Source organism: Dasypus novemcinctus, chromosome 14 (assembly GCF_030445035.2).
Source record: "Dasypus novemcinctus isolate mDasNov1 chromosome 14, mDasNov1.1.hap2, whole genome shotgun sequence".
Taxonomy (NCBI): Eukaryota; Metazoa; Chordata; class Mammalia; order Cingulata; family Dasypodidae; genus Dasypus; species Dasypus novemcinctus.
Window position 1 is genome coordinate 62,155,471 of NC_080686.1, and position 21,815 is coordinate 62,177,285.

The 21,815-nt window shown below is 33.5% G+C and overlaps 1 protein-coding gene across 4 annotated transcripts in view; it reads left to right on the forward strand.

The window, feature by feature from the left end:
- The window catches only part of VPS13B (vacuolar protein sorting 13 homolog B), a 1,042,333-nt gene that overhangs the window by 599,277 nt on the left and 421,241 nt on the right, over window positions 1-21,815 (forward strand). For 2 of the 4 annotated variants that reach the window (XM_071207936.1, XM_058275777.1), the window contains 4 exons: window positions 8,727-8,898; window positions 9,331-9,445; window positions 11,206-11,272; window positions 15,785-16,190. In XM_071207936.1, the coding sequence (XP_071064037.1) occupies window positions 8,727-8,898; window positions 9,331-9,445; window positions 11,206-11,272; window positions 15,785-16,190 (760 nt within the window). Of the gene's footprint in view, window positions 1-8,726; window positions 8,899-9,330; window positions 9,446-11,205; window positions 11,273-11,847; window positions 11,990-15,784; window positions 16,191-21,815 lie in introns of all 4 variants that reach the window. The other 2 variants (XM_071207935.1, XM_058275776.1) reach the window with 1 other exon arrangement.

Consider the following 21,815-nt stretch of genomic DNA (forward strand, 5'->3'; position numbering starts at 1 on the left):
ATTGGTATTTCCTTGAATCTATACATCAAGTTAGGGAGTTTTGGTTAGGATTTTGTTATCTATATTCATGAATAATACTGAACTTTAACTTTCCTCCCGGATAGTATTCTTGTCATATTTTCGTATCGGGGTTCTTCTGTCTTCATAAAGTGAGTAAGGGAGTGTTCCCTCTTGTTTTATTCTTGGCAAAAGTATATGATTGTTATTATTTTTTCCTGAAGTATTTGAAAAAGCAGAAACTGTTCTCTGGATTCCTCCTTTGTAGTACCACTTTTTTAGGCTGTTATTTTTAACTGAAATTAGGTTGAAATTAGTTTAGAAGCCAGAGCACTTACTGAACTTCCTTCTTTTCCTTTGTTTCTCTAACATTATTATTCTCAGCTTAGCCAAGTTTAAGCTCTGCTTTTTGTGTAAAAATTCTCAAAATCACTATATATTCCCATGATGATAAGGTAATTCTAATTGAAAGGGTGTTTGGCTATATACATCTCATCCAAACTGAAAAGTCTTAATTTAGGTGTTATTTGGATAATGAATTAGTTTTAACTTGGTCTTAGAAGAGAGGGAGAATGAAATAGTAAAGACTGAGTGGACAAAAGATGCTAATTTAATTCTTTTAAAGGCAAGCATCTTGATCTTTTCCCATTTCCCACACTAATATTGTTATGGTCCTAGAAACCATAAATTTTATACTATGTAACATCTTTATTGTGAAGGGAAAACTCTAACATTGTTTAGGCTTTAATTAAAGTTTGTACAAATAAGAAAAAAATATTCTGTTTAGTCTTATTAAATAATGTACCTTTTATTACTTTTTCTACTTCTATATTAGTTTATACTAAATTTTTCATGCTTTTTTTTTTTTTGTCTGAAATAAGTTATAAGACAAGCATTATGTTAGAAATAAAATGAGATATACTGGAAGGCTTCAGTGGCTTAGAAGTAAGGATGTCAAATAATGATCATGTTTTACTTGACACTAGATGTGGAATATAAACTGTCCACCACCAACACTTACCTACTATCTTTATTACCAGGTGTTACCCTAATTTGAGCAGCCAGTGTAGTACTTCTTGAATAAAGTTATGTTAAATGATTTCAGCATATTAATTCATATCATGATTAAATTAAATCTGATTTATTATAGTGCAGGGCATAGAGATGTATATGTTCATTATGTCACTACAAAACTTTTTTTGGTGTAAATAAATAAAGCTATATATGTTTATATTTTCAGTTTGTTTTTTATTTCTTTAATCAGTTAAAGCATAATTATTTTGTGTTTTTTTTTAAATCTGTTACCAAAATTTTTCTCGAGAGTCTAATCCTGCTGTTCATTGTGTTCTTTTTTTTCTCTCCCCTTCCACCCCACCCCGGTTGTTTGTTCTCTGTGACTATTTGCTGCGTCTTCTTTGTCCGCTTCTGTTGTTGTCAGTGGCATGAGAACCTATGTTTCTTTTTTTGTTGTTGTTGGGTCATCTTGTTGTGTCAGCTCTCCGTGTGGGCGGCGCCATTCCTGGGCAGGCTGCACTTTCTTTCGCACTGGGCGGCTCTCCTTACAGGGCGCACTCCTTGCGTGTGGGGCTCCCCTATGTGGGGGACACCCCTGTGTGGCAGGGCCCTCCTTGCACGCATCAGCACTGCTCGTGGGCCAGCTCCATACGGGTCAAGGAGGCCCGGGGTTTGAACCGCGGACTTCCCATGTGGTAGACCGATGCCCTAACCACTGGGCCAAGTCCGCTGCCTTCATTGTGTTCTTAACCCTTGGTCATAGTAGGCTGTTTCCTGTTATGTTAAGTAATTTTGCATTGGGTGTTCTTCAAAAACAGGACTTCATTTATGAGACTCTAATATAGTGGTTGAAAGCCTGTCCCCCTTAAATGTTTTTTTTTCCCACATGTGTTTGCTTCTCTGACGAATTTTAGTTACCACTAGTCTGGGACCACTGTATTGTTAATCTCATTGCTAAAAGTTCTTTGAAACATTTGGTATGTGAAAGCAAGCCCTCAAATCCACTGTATCAACAGGGCAGAGTTGTGTTTCAGAATTCTCTGGGGTGACTCCTCACCCTCCCCTCCTACCTAGCCAAGGCTGAGAAAGTGCTTTTTCTCAAATTTATTCTGTTGTTTTTTCTAACTTTTTAAATTAGATACTTAGTTTATTAATATTTAGCCTTAAAAAAAATGTATTAGTGTTTAAGACTAAATCCTTTAATCTTCAAGGAGTTTGTACCATTTGGGATGGGGATTGGATGTGTATATACCTAATACAAGGGTGGACTGGGAAATTTAGCCTATAGCTGGCTGGCTGCTACCTAGAGACAATTCTGTACTGTAGAAGTGGGAGCACAAATTGTTATACAGTAGCTGTCTCTGTCACACTGTCATGTATCAAAAGATAAATAAGACTTTACTCCTGAACTCAAAGAATATACTCTACTGTATTTTAACTAGTTGAAGTTGCTAAAAATTGGTATTCAGAAAATTGAAGCAATGCATTAACATTTTATGGCCATTTTGCTTACAAGTTAACTCATTAAAAAAAAAAACTACCTTAAAAAGCACTAACATTTTGTATAAAATTTTATTGAAGTCTGTCATTCATACATGAGCTATATACACTAAACAATATGTGTATAGTAAAAGTTGTGGACCTATAGAACAAACATGCATATCTCATCGAGGGCTCCCATAGGTCATCCTACCACCAACACCTTGCATTGTTGTGAAACATTTGTTACAAACTGTGAAAGAACATCATCAAAATATTACTAACTATAGCCCATATTTTATATTGATGTATTTTCCCCACAACCCACCCAATTATTAATATCCTATATTAGTATTACATATTTATTGTAGTTCATGAGAGAATGTTCTAATATTTGTTCTGTTACTATAGTCCATCTTCCACCACTGGATTCCCTGTGTTATACAGTCCCATCCTTTGTACAGTCCATTTAACGTTTACACTCAGGGGCTCTCATTTTCATGACAGAGTTGTGCTGTGATCACCTCAGTCAATTTTAGAAAGTTTTCATTATTCCTAAAGGAAAAATCCCTTACCCCCTTATACTCCTCCTGTTGCCCCTTAAAGTTGATATGTCTTCTTTGCCATTCCTGCAAAAATATTACAATGTTACTGTTAACTTTCAGCCATAAATTATATTAGTTGTAATTTTCACATGTATTGCTATATTCTTAGTACTTTGTAAAAGAACATTCTTATATTTATACTATTAATCACAGAAAAACACAAAACAACTACCTTAAAAAGCACTAACATTCTGATGATTCCTTTTCATGACAAGTAAACGAAGAAAACACGTAAACTATATACTATATTGTACTATATTGTACTATTATTATACTATAATAATTTTTAAGCTTTAGAAAAATCTAAAATGCTGAGTGAATGCAAGAATATTCATTTACAACTCTACCTAAAATAAAAAATTGACATATTAACTTCTCAGTATTGGAAAGCTTAGGTTCTTGATAAAATTTGACTTGCATTATTTATTGATACAGGAATTTAAATTGCTTTATTAGCAGCCTGCTTCTCAAAAAAATCCAAAATGAGGTTGTTCATTTTTCAGGGTCAGGTGACTGTTTAAGATGAATAGATTTTCAGTTAAATACAAAGTTAATATTGGATTGAAAAGTTTTTGGCATCAACTAAGTGTAGTAAAGTTGTTGTCAGTTTTGTGGTTTCTCAAGTATATTTAACCTAGTCCTCTAAGCATTAATCTACCTCCAATTATTATTCTAAACAACCCTGTTGATAGTATATTTAGTTTGAACTTTTTACTTGATTGCTATTTAAGAATATTTTCCAATTATTTTAATTGCCTCTTGAAAATAGAATTATTTCATTTAACGTTGATCTTTAATTTATCCTCAACAGTTAGGAAGAAACTTTTATTCAAAATATGGTAATCATAGCTTTTAAATTATCATTTTATCATTTGAATAGCTGTGGAAAGAACAAAAGTAATATATCAAGGCAGGTTAGAGAAATAAAGATTATTTTTTAGCCTTCACAAACGATTCAACAAAATACTTGTATATAATGCTTTTCCTATTTTGAAATAATCAGATAAAATTGTCTGTACTCTCTCAATTATTGGCTTACTTGATTTTACTTTTAAAATTCAAATAGTTTTATTGTACACACACGCACACATACACACACATATCCTGGTAATCTGAGATAGCCTTACATTTTGAAATTAGTTTTGATATTTGTTTTTTAAAGATTTATTTTTTATTTATTTCTCTCCCCTTACCCCCCAACCAGTTGTCTGCTCTCTGTCTGTTGTTTTTCTTTCTCCATTAGATCAAAATTACTATTTTTAATTTACTTCAAATATAGAGAAATTACTAGCGCACTCAAACACTTATTTGTTTTAAACAGAAAAGAAGTATTTGTTAATTAACCCTTGGATATTTATACTTAAAACTATTAGTAATTCTTTTCATGCTGACATGTTGATAGGGAGCACCATACTTTTGTGTGTATATACCTCTAACTTCCTGAACTTCTATCTGGGCAGTGGTTGAGGGGGAAATATGAGTGAGAGGCTTAAGTACTGAGCTTAGAAAGTTAATCATTTTTCTCACTTTTGTATTGGAATAGAGAGAGCCAAGGTAGTGGAGACCACAGCAGGCCACTTGTTACTGCTGACTTAAGTACAAACAGTGGTGGAAAGTGTTTAGCCCTTGGGGAATTTTTGTGATTGAAGGAGAACGCTGGAGTTATTTTGATAAGGGAAAGTAGCAGTGTGGCCAAAACTATGATCATCCCTAAACTCTGAAGGAGGCCCATGATGAAGGACTCAAGTGTTTGCTCTTCCAGATGAACAAAGATAAATTCAGCTAGGAAAATAAACACAGTATTTTGGTCAATTTGCAAGAAAATGGTGAAAGAATTGAACTGTATATTTTAGAACTTGGCATAAGGAGGTGTGGGAAAATAGTTCAGCATTTCTGATTCTGGCTCGATTTTTGCTGTAGATTTTGGAGATAGAGCAGAAAATTAATGCATAAACATACTTAACAACAACATTCCAAATGTTGCAAATCCAAAATGAAAATTGAAACTGCATGAGAAGGAGAGCAAAATATTTTCTAAGGGGTGCTTATTTATTAAATCTTAAGCCAGTTTTCTTAGAATTTTTATTGAATATACTGGTGGTGTTAAAAATCAAGATATCCTTGATGTGAGGTGTTGTTTTCGCTGCAATTTTCCATTCTTGGGATTATAATGTTCTTCTAACTATTAGTAGAAGGACTTAATTTATGCATGCTTCTGTTCAAAGAACCTATCCATGAAGAAAGGTACACTGACTTTGAAAATGCATCTTGTTTTGTTATTAGTTTGTGCTTTTCATTAGATATTATCTTACTTCAGACAGCTAATCAAAAACCTTAAGGCTTCCCAAGTTCTAGGAATTTCAATTATAGTAGATTGAGGAACACTTATTTTGGAGGAGCATTTGTATGAAAACCCCACAAATGATAAGCCGTTTGATTTGTTTGGTTTAACTGAGATAAACAATGCCTTTACTGTCTTCAGGTATAAGTCTATAATTTTCTGTCACAGTAAGTCACAGGATACTGTTGCCCCAGTGTTCTGTCAATAAACATTTGCCTGTTCTGTGAAATTCTTCCCTATTCATTTTCCTTCTGAAAATCCAGGAAAATTGAGAGTGTGATTTAGAAATATTGTGAAACACTGAGGTCAAGGTAAAAGCCTCATAGAAGAACTGCATATTTACTTGTCTAGATAGCATGTCTGTGGTAATAAGAGCAGGGCTTTTGGTTGTGTGTGTTTGTTTTTCAAAGATTTTTTAAAAATTTATTTATTTCCCCTTCCCCTCCCGCCAGTTGTTTGTACTCTGTGTCTATTCACTGTGTGTTCTTCTGTGTCCGCTTGTATTCTTGTCAGCGGCACCAGGAATCTGTTTCTCTTTTTGTTGCATCCTCTTGTTGCGTCATCTCTCCGTGTGTATGGTGCCACTCCTAGGCAGGCTATGCTTTTTTTGCATGGAGTGGCTCTCTTTACAGGGCTTGCTCCTTGCGTGTGGGACTCCCCTACGTGGGGGACACCCCTGCATGGCACAGCACTCCTTTTGTGCATCGGCACTGCACGTGGGCCAGCTCACCACAGGGGTCAGGAGGCCCTGGGTTTGAACCCTGGACCTCCCATGTGGTAGACGGATGCTCTATCACTTGAGTCAAATCCACTTCCCTTGGTTGTGTTTTGCATGGGGTTTTTACTTTTTGCTTTTAGGTTTAGGCTAATGGCTTGACTTAGAGAAGATTAGTGGCTTCTACTCTGAAAATTTATTCTTAAAGGAAAACGTACTGACTGACTTTTATTGTCTTCTATTGAACTTGAAGGGATGCTTTGCTCTGGTTGTTGAGTACTGGTCCTGACTCCTCAGCATAGAAAATGAATGTCTGTTTGAGACATTCAAAACAACAATGAACTATTAGAGAACAAGGATGTATGGCAAATGAAAATGTCTGAAGTTAAACAGATAACATAATAAGAAGGGCAAAAGTGTTTAGGATACCAATTTCTCTAAGAATGTGATTGTGCAGTTTCTAAGCAGTGATTCAGTTTGATGAAGATTTATATCTACTCCTTATAAAATGTTTACTATATATAATTATTTTATATGCATGTTCTCTTTTAATATTAAGCAATTCTAAGATGGGAAACAAACTCTGAGAGGTTAAATCATTTGCCAAAATTCATAATGCTAGTGTCTTATGTCCTTAACCTAGTCAGTACATCAGACTGCCTGCCAGCCTAAGCTTGATTAAGAATATATAATTAGGGAAGCTCAACCAATTGGGCTCCCATCTACCATATAGGAGGTCCAGGGTTTGATTCCCGAGACCTCCTGGTGAAGGCAAGCTGGTGCGTGTGGCAAACTGGGCCAAGTAGAAAGCTGGCCCATGCCAAGTGCTAACTCATACAGAAGTACTTGCCCACGCAGAGTGCTGGACCATGCAGGAGTGCTGGCCCACATAAGAGTGCTGACCTGCATGGGAGTGCTGGCCCACATGGAGAGCTTGGTGCAGCAAGGTGACACAGCAAAAAGAGACACAGAGGAGAAACAGGAAGAGACACAGCAGACCAGGTTGCTGAGGTGGTGGCACAAGAGATTGAGCACCTCTCTCTCACTCCAGAAGGCCCCAGGATTGGGTCCTATTGCCACCTAAAGAGAAGACAAGCAGACACAGAATAACATAGCGAATGGACACAGAGCAGACAGCGATCGCAAAACAACAAGGGCGGGTGGGGTGGTAATAAATAAATAAATCTTTTTTAAAAAAGAATATATAAGTAATGTTACACGCACATACACATATAATCCCTTAAACAAATGTGCATGTTATGATCTATTTGATCAATTCTCAGAATGTGGCTTTAGACTCCCAAGTTTTGTTTGTAGGTTTTAAATAGATAGCAAAGTGTAGAGTTTTAAAAACCCAAATACTTGGTAGTTATCCTAAAAAAACAGAATCCATCAGTGGGTGATCACAATCTTTGGCACCATCTCTTCCTTCCTTTGAGACTGGAGCTATACAACTCCAAAGAAAGGTTTGTTTTTCTCAGGACCACCAAAAGTTCCTGAAAAGCCCAAAAACAAACAAACAAGCCTTTGGCAGCAAATTCATCAGTACCAAAGTTAGGGTCTTGTACATAATCCAGAGTTCAATACATTTGTATTTGTTAAATTGAGTAAGTGAATGCTCTATACCTCTAGTTAAGATACTTTAATCAGTAAAAACATTTTAAAAATCTATTATCAAATCTAGTTCCACCCCCACCTGAGATGGCTCCCTTGTCTTTCTGCTTGTTGTTTCTGCTTGTCTGCTCACTGTGTCTGTTTGTCGTGTCTGATCTCTGTGTCTGTTCATTGTGTCTGCTCTTTGTCTACTCGTCTTCTTTTATTAGGAGGACTGGGAATTGAACCCAGGACCTCCTGTGTGGGAGGTTGGTGCGTAACCACTTGAACCATATCTGTTCCCTGCTTATTGTGTCTGCTCCCTGCTTGTTGTGTCTGCTCATTGCTTCTGCTCTTTGCATCAGCTCATTTTGTCTGCTCATCTTCTTTAGGAGGCACCAGGAACCAAACCTGGGACCTTCCATGTGGTAGGAGGTTGCCCAACTGCTTGAGCCATATCTGCTCCCCTCTTCTATTAATAATTTTTTATGCCTCCTTATATTAAAATATTTCAAGTGTGGTAAGTATTTAGCTTTTGTTTGGACTATGCTCATGAATGCTGTGGTTATTCTAGATTCATGCATAAATACTCTGTAGCAGGGGCAGATCTACCAACTTTTTCTCTAAAGGGCTAGATAGTTAATATTTTAACCTTTGTGGTCTATAGAATCACTGTAATAACTACTCAACTCTGCTGAAAACCAGCCATAGATCGAGTGTGGCTGTGATATAGTAAAATTTTATTTATAAAATTAGTGCTGGATTTGGCCCTTGGCTCTAGCTTGCAGGCCCTGCTCATTCTTAACTTACTGTTATGATATTGACTTATTCCAGATCTTAGGTACTTTTAGAGGAAACTGGTATATCATACACGTGCATTAGCTTATGATGTAGAAAAGTTACAAGTAATAATTACAAGTTTTAAATTTTAATTTTTTAAAAGTTTTTATTTATGTTACAAAGTGTTTTTTCCCCACTCTAGGGAGATTCTGTACAAGCTGGTGATGAATCACCGTTCTCAGATTCTGTTACCTTGGAACAAACTACAAGTAACATTGGTGGATCCAGTGGACGTGTTAGTCTATGGATGCAGTGGGTGCTTCCCAAAATTACTATAAAACTATTTGCTCCTGATCCTGAAAATAAAGGCACAGGTATAGGACTACTTTTTTTCTCTGCTGAAAAGATGAAATATTAATCACTAATTTTAGAAGTAATATTGGAATTAATTTTATTTATTTTTGTCCTTATAATTAAACTTTATTTGATATAATTCGAGTGATTTCTATTAGGAAAACTAACATGTTAAAACTTGTTGATATTTAGAATTTGTGTGTTTTTGTGTACATATTCTCTCTGACTTCGTAATACCTAAATTTTGTCTTGTTTCTATTAAAATTTACTTCAAAGACATTTTCCTCATTGTTCATAATGATACATTATATCACTGTCACTAGAAGTACTGCAGAGATCCTTAGTTGGTATCAGATACAGTACCTCAAACATTTACTGGGATTTCCTCTATCTTGAAATATGTGTTCTATCTTAATTGTGAGGCCTGTATTAATACCTGATTATTATTGCAGAGGTTTGTATGGTCAGTGAATTAGAAGATCTCAGTGCTTCCATAGATGTCCAAGATGTATATACTAAAGTGAAATGTAAAATAGAAAGTTTCAATATTGATCACTACAGAAGTAGGTAAGTAATGAATAATGAATATGGGAAAACTATTTTTCTTTGAACAAAGTCAGTGTAAGAATTTTAATATTGTAATTTGGTTATTTAAACACACACATGCACATTCCCAAAGAGGGTTTTTAAAATATAAATTGGTAAATTTTACTTAGTATTTATTCATATAATGAATATAATAACTTCTTGTTTTATAAGATGGCAAACTGGTTCATAAATATTCACACTGCCATGTTAAACAAAATAAGCTGCTTCCCTAATCATCTCACACAATTCATTATATACGTTGTTTTTTTTATAAGATGTCTGAAACACAGGCCTGTATGCTTCCCATCTATTCCATATACTAGCACTAACCATAGACTGAAATGGAGCAACATCTCATGTCCCTTAGCACTTTGAAGACTTTTCTTATCTCACAGATGATTGTGAGTGGATATGGTGGATATTTCTAGAACTCTGTCATTCTTTCCCTAATAAATTTATATAAAAAATATGTGCTAATATAATTTATTTATAATAATAATGGTAGTAAAAATTTAAGTTTTAAGTATTTTCACAAAATTCTATAGCAGTTCTGTCATTAAATTTTCTCAAATATACATATTTTTTTCATTGCTTTATAATAGTACCTTGTTGCTTTATTTTTAAAATAGAAATATAATTCACATACCATAAAATTCACAGATGCTTTTTAAAAATTATTTTAAACAGCATCATAGTTTTGTTTTCCCAGTATTTTGGCTTAGAAACAAGTTTATTATCCATTTCTTTCTGGATTCATAATATTTATTCATTCAATAATTATTTTTGAGTGCCTGCAGTAACACATAATTTGTGTTAATACATATATACGTTACATATGCTAAAAAGAGTCCTTTTATTTAATTGTTTCTAATTCTTTTTTTTAAATGGGAACTTTACATTCTTTTATTCATACCATGTCTTCAAAATGTACATTGAATTGTATATAAAGAAAGTTGAAATAACATTATATCTAATTCTACTTTAAAGAAATGTGAATTTTTATCCTTTATCACATCATGTTTTTTATGTCAATAATTACCAAATCTCTCTTAGTTGAAAAATCATGTTGTAATTGTGAAGCATATTTTGCTGGATATATATTAAGACCTGTTATAATAGTATTATCTTACCAAGCAAATGAGAATTGTTTTGTTATACTAGAAGTAAATCATTAATTGACTTTTGATAAGGAATGTTTAGCTCTTTATTCTTTTCTATTAGTATATATCACATCAAAATGATCTTTGTCAGTGAATTATAAACATATATTAGAGTTGAAATAATTTCTTAATGGTATGAATATTATATGTTCTAGTTCATTGCCAGTTTTACTGTTAGATTTATGTAAATTTTAAATACTTAGATAAATTTATTTATTCATTCATTTAATGAAAATATTTACCGAGTTCTGATTATGTTCCAACCCCTTTGCTAAACACTGGGGATATATGTTTAACAAAAATATATGTAAGCCCTGCCATCATGGACCTTGTAGTCTAGTGAAGGAGATAAAAATAACCAAACAAACGTACAATCTACCATTGGGACAAATGCTTCTATGCATAAGTGCGAGGGTGTGGTTTTAATGTAAATTATTCTCATGATATGTATTGTTAGATCTTTGTCTTAGTTCAGAGCAGTGTTGTTACATCATAACTATTTGAAATAGTTATATATGCTCAATTATTTTAACTCAGAAAAATTGAAGAGAACAGATAAGGTGAACTTATGTTTTCCAGGCCAGGGGAAGGTTGGCAGTCAGGACATTTTGAAGGAGTATTTCTACAGTGCAAAGAAAAACCTGTGGTGAGACTCATTAAGTAATTATGATTTTTGAAAATATGTTATAAAACTGTGTATTTTTATTCCATGCAATAGGACTAATGATTACACAAATTAGAGCTCAGAGTAAAAATTCTTTTTGAACTGTTCTTCCAAAGTCACGTAAATTTAAAACTCTTTATTCCTTTAAGGTGCTCATGTTTTGTAACCATCTTATGTTATAGCAATTAAGCAAATACATCAAAAAGGCAAAGGTAGGATTGCTTTTACTAAAATATACTATATCATTAATGTACTATTATATTGACTTGGAAGTTGTTTACATTTTATATGTAAGTTCATAATGGATGGTCCTTTATCATAGACTGAAAGTGGCAATTTTACACTAAAAACAATTGTTTTTTATTTCCATTAAGATTGTTTTTACAGAAGATGGTCCAGACAGGAGCTATACCCAGCGTGGCTCAAACTTAAAACAATGCAAACTTAAACAAAATTTAAAACTATCCTTTTTTTTTTGTTTGTTTGGTTTTTTTTTGTTTATGGTTTTTATTGCTTTTTGTCTTTTCACCTTCTTTGCTCCTGTCCGTCACCTCAAGCTTTGGGGAAGAGTTTTGGTCTTTGGGGCAATGTGGAGGTGTCTTCCTTTCCTGTACTGACAAGCTGAACAGACGCACCTTATTGGTTCGACCCATCAGCAAGCAGGACCCTTTCAGTAATTGCTCTGGCTTCTTTCCTTCTGTAAGAAATCATTTTTAAATTATGTTACAGAACTTCCATTAACAGGAACCCACAGAAGGAATTTGAACTATCCATAGGGTCAACTCTTGATTTTCATCTTCCTCTCTGACATCCATTTTGTAAATTAACTATAATGTATTTTTAAATCATAGACTGGTTTTCTACCATAATCTAATTTGTTTCTGGGTCACTTATGCATACTTTTTGTCACTTTGTTTTTGTGAATCTAAACTAATTTAATGTAATTATAAGAAAATCAAATTAGGATGTTAAAGATAATATTTGTTTTTTTTAAATGGGGTATTTATTAAAGGATCAAGAGTTGACCCTACAGCTTTTGTCATTCCTTTTATGATTCTTACTGAGACTGCTTTCTTGTTATTTTTTTTTCTCTTATTACACTACTGCCATCTGACAATTAATTCAAAGTACATTATTTGCTGCCCTCTTGAATCTGGACAAGTTTGTATTTCTGTCATTGGATAGAAGATGAGCACTAGACTGAACACCAGTGGCTTTTAGAAATTTGGAATCCTGCTAATTCTGATTTTTCTAATGATACAATATATCTGTATATGTTCTCAAACTATATTATTTTAAGTGATGCTCTTAAAGTTAAGAAAATACATATAATTTTTAAATATTAAGAGCAGATTTTAGTAATGGTATAACTATTCTCAAGAATTTATAAAATCATTGCAAACATTACTAGATATTATCTGAGCAGACATGAGCTATTTATCTTTTTCCTTTATTTTTTGTAATTCAAAAGGGATTTAAGACATATCTTTAGCTTTATAAAAAAAAAAGCAAAATATTTTAAATAACTGTGTTCCTAGACTTCAGGTTTAATAGTCTATTTGAATATCAAATGCCATTTTTCTGATTTGATTTTTTAGTATAGTCTCTATTTAGTAAAGGATATAAAAATGTGGCTTTCATGTCAGTGGAAGTTCTATTTAGATTTATTTTCCTCTGTGTCCATGAGAAATAATCTTACTTAATTTTAACATGTATTAATGAAAAAAACTAATTTATTATATATACCTTTTAACTTTTTCCCTTAATTTTCAGTTTTTATATAAAATTTTCATTATTAGGTGCCTTTTATTAAAATTTCTTTAATTTCAATACTTTTCATTTCATGTTGATTATTACTGTATGGAATGTAATATTTATGTTTTCTAAACACCTATTAGTATTCATTCATTCTTCCATTTTTTTCTCCCTATATTAAGGAAATTAGGGATGTTGCAATTTGTAAAAACAAAACCTACCCACATGGAGTTTACATTTCAAGAGTGCTTAACTTTTAAAAATGTTATTCCAAATCACAATATTCATATGTTGACACAGTTTTTATGCTATTTTCAGGATTCAATGCTGCCATTAATGAATATGTATTATGATTTGAGTTATTTGGATTAGTGTTAGATTCTGCTTTTCCCAAAAATCCAGTTTAGACAGCCTTGGAGAGATAGTGTTGCTATAGCCCTTCCCATTGGGGCCACACCACAGCTACCCTTCTCTATCACTAACTGCCTACTATCCAGCAATAGGGTGACAAGACTGGGGAATTTATTCTTGCTTTACTGTGTACATTTTTCTTTTCCCTTTTTTTTGAGGTATCGGGGGCCTGGGGATTGAACCTGGGACCTTGTATATGGCAAGCTGGCACTCAACCACAGAGCCACCTTGGTTTCCCTGAGTTGTCTGTTTGTTTGTTTTCCATTTGTTTTGCTTGTTGTTTGTTTTTGATTTTCAGAAGTCACCAGGAACCGAATCCTGGACCTTCCATGTGGGAGGTGGGTGCTCAACCACTTGAGCCACATCTGTTCCCTGTTTTGGGTATAGAAAGCAGAAAGAAAGGGAAATAAGAGAGGAAAAGCAGGATGAAAGTTGGGAACAGTAAAAAACACTATAGGGCTAACTATTAAAGGAATAATGATTATATTGCAATTCCATTTAATGCCTAATTTCCAAATTGATTTTTTAAATAATCAGACAATTAACTTTATAAAAACAAGCATATATCAAAGAAGTTTTATGTTAGTCTAGGTTAAAAACAAAATTAGCTATGATAGTTGAATTGCATACTTTTTTCCTCTTACCATATCAGTTGATAATAGGCAACAATATGAGAGGAAGAAAATGGAGGCAAAAAAGTTTACCAAACATGGGATAACATAGCTTCATGCAAACTGCTGCTTTACTACTTCTCATCTCTCCTTACCTATTTATGCGAATATAAATATATTCCCTTCTTATTCTTCTTCCCCACGTCAGTTCCTCTCTTGACATTACTCTTTGGATCCCAATAGCTAAAAAAATTTATCAGACCTTTGGAGAGAAGGGATGGGAAAGTGGGGTGTAACAACTAAAATTTAATTTTATATAGCATAATTAGAAAAATAGGATTTTATTTACATTAATTGGTCCTAGAAAACTTTTTTTCACTAGCTGTCCATATCATGTGTTAAGAATACATTTGTTCTAAAATTTACTTTACTCTTTTAAAAGTATTACTATTTTATCGTGTACAATTTGAATATCAGTTAATTGGGCTAGTTTGATCAGAAACATTGAACTTATAATGATTTATTTTTCATTCTTAATTTTAAAAATTGGGGGTATTAACCTATAATATTTTGTCTTAGAATTATGAGTTGTAGGCAAGTTTGATAGGTTTTATAAACAATGTGATGGCCATTGAAAATAGACAAGTTCTGAAAGACAAATGTTTTGCTTTGTGTCACATTGCCATTTCAATAATCATGCCATAACTGGTTAGCTCAGTTATCAAAGCATGGTATTAATAAGGCTCTTTTTATGGTCTCTGTTTTCATATATATTAGTCCTTATAACTATTAAGTCTCCTCTACTGCAGGAAATTATCTTGCCTGTTCATGTTGCTGATCACAAATAGAAATACTTAAGATGGTTCATTTCTCTTTCACCTGAATAAACAGCCACTCTGTGACCCATATTTTATCAGCATCTTGGTATTCTTAATGAAAAATTATCAAGGATGAAAAGATGAAATCTAGAGATGATCTGTTTCAAAATCTTAATCATACAGAAAATGAAAAAAACTATAAAAATGTGCACAAAGAAGTCAATTGCCTCTCTCAAGTCCTAAAACTAGATCTTAGAATTCCTAACTTTGAATTTAGTTTCAGTTATGCTAACATTCTTAGAAGCTTTTGCCCCATGTACAGAGTTGTGGCCATTAAGAGTTGTAGGGGAATAAAAGAAAATAAAGAAAAAAAGAAAAGAAAAGGAAAGAAAAAAAGAGTTGTAGGGGGAAGTGGATGTGGCTCAAGCAATTTGGCTTCTGCCTACCACATGGGAGGTTCCAGGTTCAGTTCCTGGTGCCTCCTGGAGGAGGCGAGCTGGTGTGACTGGCAGGTGTGATAAGATGATGCAACAAGATGATGCAACAAAGAGACACAAAGAGGAAAGACAATGAAAGATACAACAAACCAGGGAGGTGAGGTAGCCTCAAATGATTGAGCACCTCTATTCCACATGGGTGGTCCCAAGTTTGGTTCCCAGTGCCTCCTGAAGAGAAGACAAGCAAACACAGAGAGCACACAGAGAGCAGACAGCAACCATGAACAACAAGGGGTAGGGATGGAATAAAAAAATAAATCTTAAAAAAAAATAAAATTATAGGGTAAGACAAAATTAAGAGGTCAAAATATCAACTGAGGTAATTTTCTGCTTTGAAAACATTTCTTCTTTTTTCGTGTTGTTTAATGAAATGCATATTATGATTTCCTTTTTCTGGAACAGACAACTGCAAAGCTTTTAGATGGCTCTCATCAGCAGCATGGATTTCTCTCTCTGACATATACAAAAGCTGTAACAAAAAATGTCCGCCACAAGTTAACATCAAGAAATGAGCGAAGAAGTTTTCATAAGTTATCTGAAGGTTTAATGGATGGTTCTCCTCATTTTCTACATGAGATTCTTCTTTCAGCACAAGCCTTTGATATTGTTCTTTTTTTCCCTTTACTTAATGCCATTGCAAGTATATTTCAAGCAAAACTGCCAAGGACCCAAAAAGAGAAAAGAAAATCTGGTCAGCCCATGAGGACCCATACACTGACTTCACGCAATTTACCTTTGATTTATATCAACACGAGTGTAATCAGAATTTTTGTTCCAAAGACAAAGGAAATGCTGCCTACTGTTGGAGGTACTGTCTTCTGATTATTTTTTGCTTGATTTTTAAATATGTTTTCTAGAAACCTAAGTTTTCTATTGATTTTTAAAACATGGGCAGGTGGTTGTAGTTTGCAGTTTGATGTATTTTAGAAAGTAAGTACATTATACTCTATTCTATCACTAAATCTCTAGGAGATATATCAGAATACTTGGTTAGGAGACCTAGTTATTAGTGTAAGAAATACGAGATTTTTTTTTTTCTTCAGGTATTTTGCCAGTAAAATTTACATTGTCTGTCATTAAACTCAAATATTGGGTTCTGCATACCTAAGGTAACTAAAACCTAGTTTGAAAACAAAACAATAACCATAATGATGAAATGTAAAAAAATGCAAGATTTACATATGCACTTGCTAGTTTAAAGTGGGAGAAAATATTAGACAGTTAACCTGTCAAGGGTCCTATGGCTTCTTTCAGACTTCTCAGTGCTGTCTGAAATAATTTTAATTTTTTTTTTTTAAAGATTTATTTATTTATTTAATCCCCCCCCTCCCCCGGTTGTCTGTTCTCTGTGTCTATTTGTTGCGTCTTGTTTCTTTGTCCGCTTCTGCTGTCGTCAGCGGCATGGGAAGTGTGGGCGGCACCATTCCTGGGCAGGCTGCACTTTTGCGCTGGGCGGCTCTCCTTACGGGGCGCACTCCTTGGGCATGGGGCTCCCCTACGCGGGGGACACCCCTGTGTGGCGCCGCACTCCTTGCGTGCATCAGCACTGCGCATGGGCCAGCTCCACACGGGTCAAGGAGGCCTGGGGTTTGAACCGCGGACCTCCCATGTGGTAGACAGACGCCCTAACCACTGGGCCAAGTCCGTTTCCCAATTTTAAGTTTTAAACTGATTTGAATTGGTCATCTCATTGCCTCCATCCATAAGAATTATTTTTTTTTAAATTTCAGTTCTCCTGTGCTGTAAAAGAATGGAGAACCTTTAAGATTTTGGGGTGACAGCATAGCAAAGTGGCTAAGGCTATGGACTTCAGAGTTATAGAGATCTGAGTTCAAATCAGCAGTTCAGTTATGAACTGTAAAATCTTGAGCAAGTTAATCTAATTTCTTCATTTGTAAAATGGAAGTGATTGTTCCTACCTTCATAGTATGCATTACTGATAACTTACTTTCAAATGGTTCCTGTCTGAGACATGTGCATAAATGGCATTTCCTTAGTAAGCTCTCCATAAATGGAGGATTATTATTAGAAAAATCTGTGTCCTTTCTTTGACTGAATTTCTGGATTTCTTATACTTCATTACCATTTACATTTCATTGGTCAGAATTTAATCATACAGTGTATTCAACTGCAAGAGAGTTTGAGAAACAATTTTTTAGTGATACAATGCCCAGCTAATAATTAGTGCTCTGTGAATTTGAGAGAGAAAAGGAAATAGATATTTGAAGGACAGGTAATAGTTCTCTGTCTCATGAAAATAGCAGAACCATTTTTTTCTTCCCTCTCTCCTTTCCTCCCTCTCTCCCTTCCTTCCTTCCAATTGTGTAGAGGAGGAAGACCTTGAATGGTCAGTGATGACAAGTAACAACATAAAAGGGCACCTGGCTCCATTCCCTTTCTTCTTAGATGCAGTTCTGTCTGTTGTGGTATTTGCTATTGACACATGGTCTTAATTAGGGAAGATTTTCAGCCTAATATTATCAATAAGTATGTTTTATTCAGAATAGTTTTTTTTTACATTTCTATAATTTTTAAAGTCTTTACAATATAATAACCCTTAATCACCAAAATATCTGCAGCTAAATTCAATGTATTATACTTATGGATTCTTAATACAAACAAGTTCTTTTTTATGCCTAATTTTTGCTAGTCTTTCTTAAAATTTATTACTTGGAGATTTGTAATTTATGTTTAAATTACTGTTTCCTCCATGTGATACATTCTAAAAGCACTACACTGTTTTCATTTGTTCAGAACATTTGTGGAAGCACATGAAAGACAAAAAATAAAGAATAAGTCTTTATTGGGCAAATACAAATGGTGAATGACAAACAGCTAACCAAAAAAGTGAGAGTTTTCGAATCCTTGCGGGAGCAATGGTCTTTATGTTTTTTCCCTACTGTTCTTTGGAATATGAATATCTATTGAATTTTTAGATAATGTAATTTACATTAGAGTTGCATAGGTAGAAATCTACATTTCGACAAAATTATAATTCTATGAGGACTACAATTTGAGAGCCATAATTTTTTCTTATAACCATAAAAGAAGAGACATGAAAGGTCACTGACTTAAAAGTTGACTAAGATCATCAGTCTTAATGATTTTCCAACTACATAGGAAAACAGTATGTAAACAAGCAGTTTGCTTGATTTTGTCGATAAAGAAAATTTATCATTCTTTTGGGAAAAGAGTCCTGGAACATTTATTTTAAAATTTTTTAAAATTCCATCACTTGGCAGTATCTGTAGCTATTTTCCATTAAATCACAGAAATTTTGTATTTAAATGAAGTAACAATAAAAAGTTTATGCTATCTATATAAAAATTCTTATAATTTTCTTTTTAATAATTAAGGATATTATTTTCTATAAGTATCTCTGGTTGGCATAAAAGCATTCATTTCCTCAATCAAATGAATTCCTGTTACTTCATGGAAAATAAGATATATGAATAGGTTTTTGTGATTCATATGAAAATTCCTGGAAGTATATATTTCAGGTACTATTTCATAATTTTCTAATTACTTTCATTTGACTGTAACAATTGGTAAGACCAAAATTTCATTGAAAAAGTGATATTGGATATGGGAAGTAAAGGGTGAGGTGGAGAGAAATACAGGGAGAATGCTGTATGCAAAAGGCTGAGAAAAATAGAAGATGTAGAGACAAATTTGAAAGACCTGCAGCAATATAACTGAGCTTTATGCTTACATTGCAATGTAGAAATTTCCAGGATTTACAAGTGGTCTTCAAATTCTATGACTTAATTGGTTTCTGAATAATAATTGGCAACTGAACTGACCCTAAGTTGAGTCCATTTTCTTACACTGTTTTATTTATGGTTTCATTCTTGGAAACTTACATAATTACCATAAAATATAAATATTGGTCACAAAAAATAAAAAGAAAATAAATCAAATATGTATGCTTCATCACCCATTTATTAAGTTGTAAAACTGGACTTAATATAAAACCATATCAAGATATTGCTTTTACTGACACAGCGGGATGGCGCAACAGAAAGAAACACGGATTCCCAGTGCTGCTGACAGCAACAGAAGTGGACAAGAGAAGACGCAGCAGAGAACAGTCGGCCGGGGTGGGAGGTGGGGGGAGGGGAGAGAAGTAAATAAATGAATAAATCTTTAAAAAAAAAAAGATATTGCTTTTATCTGCATGAACAAATGTTACGTAATGTCCATACTGGTAAATCTTCCAGTATCAGAGAGAGTTGTTCTTCAGTGTGGATTTTTGATCTGCATTCATAGTTTTGCTCATTTGTCTCAACATTTTTCATTATCTATTTGATGTGCATGAATACTTCTGAAAGTCTTTTGTGTTAGTGGAAGGGACGTTTTCATAGTGAATTGTTCTTTCATTTCAGTTTTATCTTCATTGCCGAGCTCTTTTTAAATAAAAATCTTGTATTAACCATATCTGTGGGAAGAAACCTACATGACTAACTTATGTTCACCTTCCATGTCAGTGTTGGTCATATTCCCTTGGGATCATAAATACAAGTTTTTATCATCATTAGGAAGGTGTTATTTATAGTGATTAAATTTTCCTTCTAAAGCATAATTTTTCTATAACTATAAAATGCCTTAATCATTGATTTGGAAGCTCTTCTGACTAGGACAGGATTTTGTGGTCTTTTTCTGAACAAAAATAAAGTGCAGGGCCCAGTTCAACCAACAAGTAGAACAAACAATGGGATCTCCCTGTCATAAGGGTGGCAACACCTGTGCACTGAGGAAGAGGTCAGCAGTTCATTGTTTAACTCTTATCTTCATTTTTCTGTGTTATTTAGCAATGGTTTACTAAAACAGGTTCTCTCCTGTGTTGATATATTTGTCAACATGTTGAAAAGAATAAGAATTTGGCTGTCTTGAAAGGGGGGAAATCAGTTGTACTTCCTCTGTGGGTTTTTTGTTTGTTTATTTTGTTTTGTTGATTTTTTTCTTACTGTGTTATTATCATTAACTGATGCTACATATCACACAGTTTTGTTATTGTTGTTGTGGGTTTTTAAGTTTCTCATTTGACTCCTATAACTAGGAAAATCCCCTAAGGATTGCAACTGCAAAGAACATTTCCAGGCTTTTGCTATCTTATTTTTAATGCTGTTTTTTTGGAGTGAGGGATTAAGGTTATAATTCTGTTATTCAGGTACCTAGTTATTTCCTAAGCAAATCATGAATAAGAGCATATGGTATGGGGGTATTTTTATAGCTGTCTTTTGAAAATAAAATCTGCCATACTTCTCTTTTGTCTTCTAGGTTAATTGTTATCTTCTGCTAATATGAGCACTTTTTTCAAGAAATAGCTTTTTAGTTGTATTTTTGTGACTTGAGTTGGTAAATAAAATGGCATGTACCTGTAAAATGTTGAGATGTGGTCAAATTGCCCTCCCAAATGCCTGTACCAGTTTTACATGGTTTCCTTGCTCCCTAACAAACGTTTACCATTTTTTCCCCATATTTTGGCAGTCTCGTTAATGAAAAATGCAATAATTTTCAAAGGTGTTTATCATCTTTTCCTTATGAATTAATAAGAGTTTTTTTGTGTATTAAGCCTTTTATCTGACATTTGTGTTGGGTACATTCTTTCTTTTTTTCTTCTTCCTTTGTCCTGTATGTGTGCGAATGTGAAGAACTATGAATTGCCAGAATATGCACCCATCCTGAAGCTACAAATGCAAGAATACATGCCCGAAATACTTTGAAATCTAAATATTGCATTGTTAGATTTTGTTTTAACACTTTCTGTCCGTTGCTGCTTTTTATTGAAATGATCACAATTCTCCAATGGAAAGGTTAGAGAAGAATTTTTTATTGATGTAAAATTCATGTAACATGAAAAATTCACCAATTTATGCATTTTAAAATGTGGAGAAATGTTTAAAACTGTAATTTTATGAAAGACTATTTCCATTTGATACATTTTAAAATTTGGTACATTTTAAAGCTACAATGTGACTAACTAAGGAAAACATTGAAATAGCTATTGCATTAGAAAGAAGTATGATTACTTCTAACTATAGTAATACTCTAGAAAGATTTTAAAAAGGAACTTGCTTGAGTAATATTTTATCATTAATTAAATTAAAAATATATGTGTAAATTATGTCTTAAGGAATTTAATAGAATAACTAAATGTTGCCATCATACTTCTTGGCAGAAACTTTATTATATAAATATCAATAAGCAATCTGTACATATAGGTCAGAGATGTTTCTTAAACTAAATACAATTGTATTTCCTAGTAATATACATAAAGGTCATTAGGTTTCACATTTATTGAATCTTCTTTCTGTCTTCAACAACAAATATGTCAGTAACTAAAACCTTGATAATTTCTACTGGGGCTGACACTGCAGTTATGAATTTTAAAAAGTATAGCATTACACGGTGGCAAGTCAAATATTCTTGA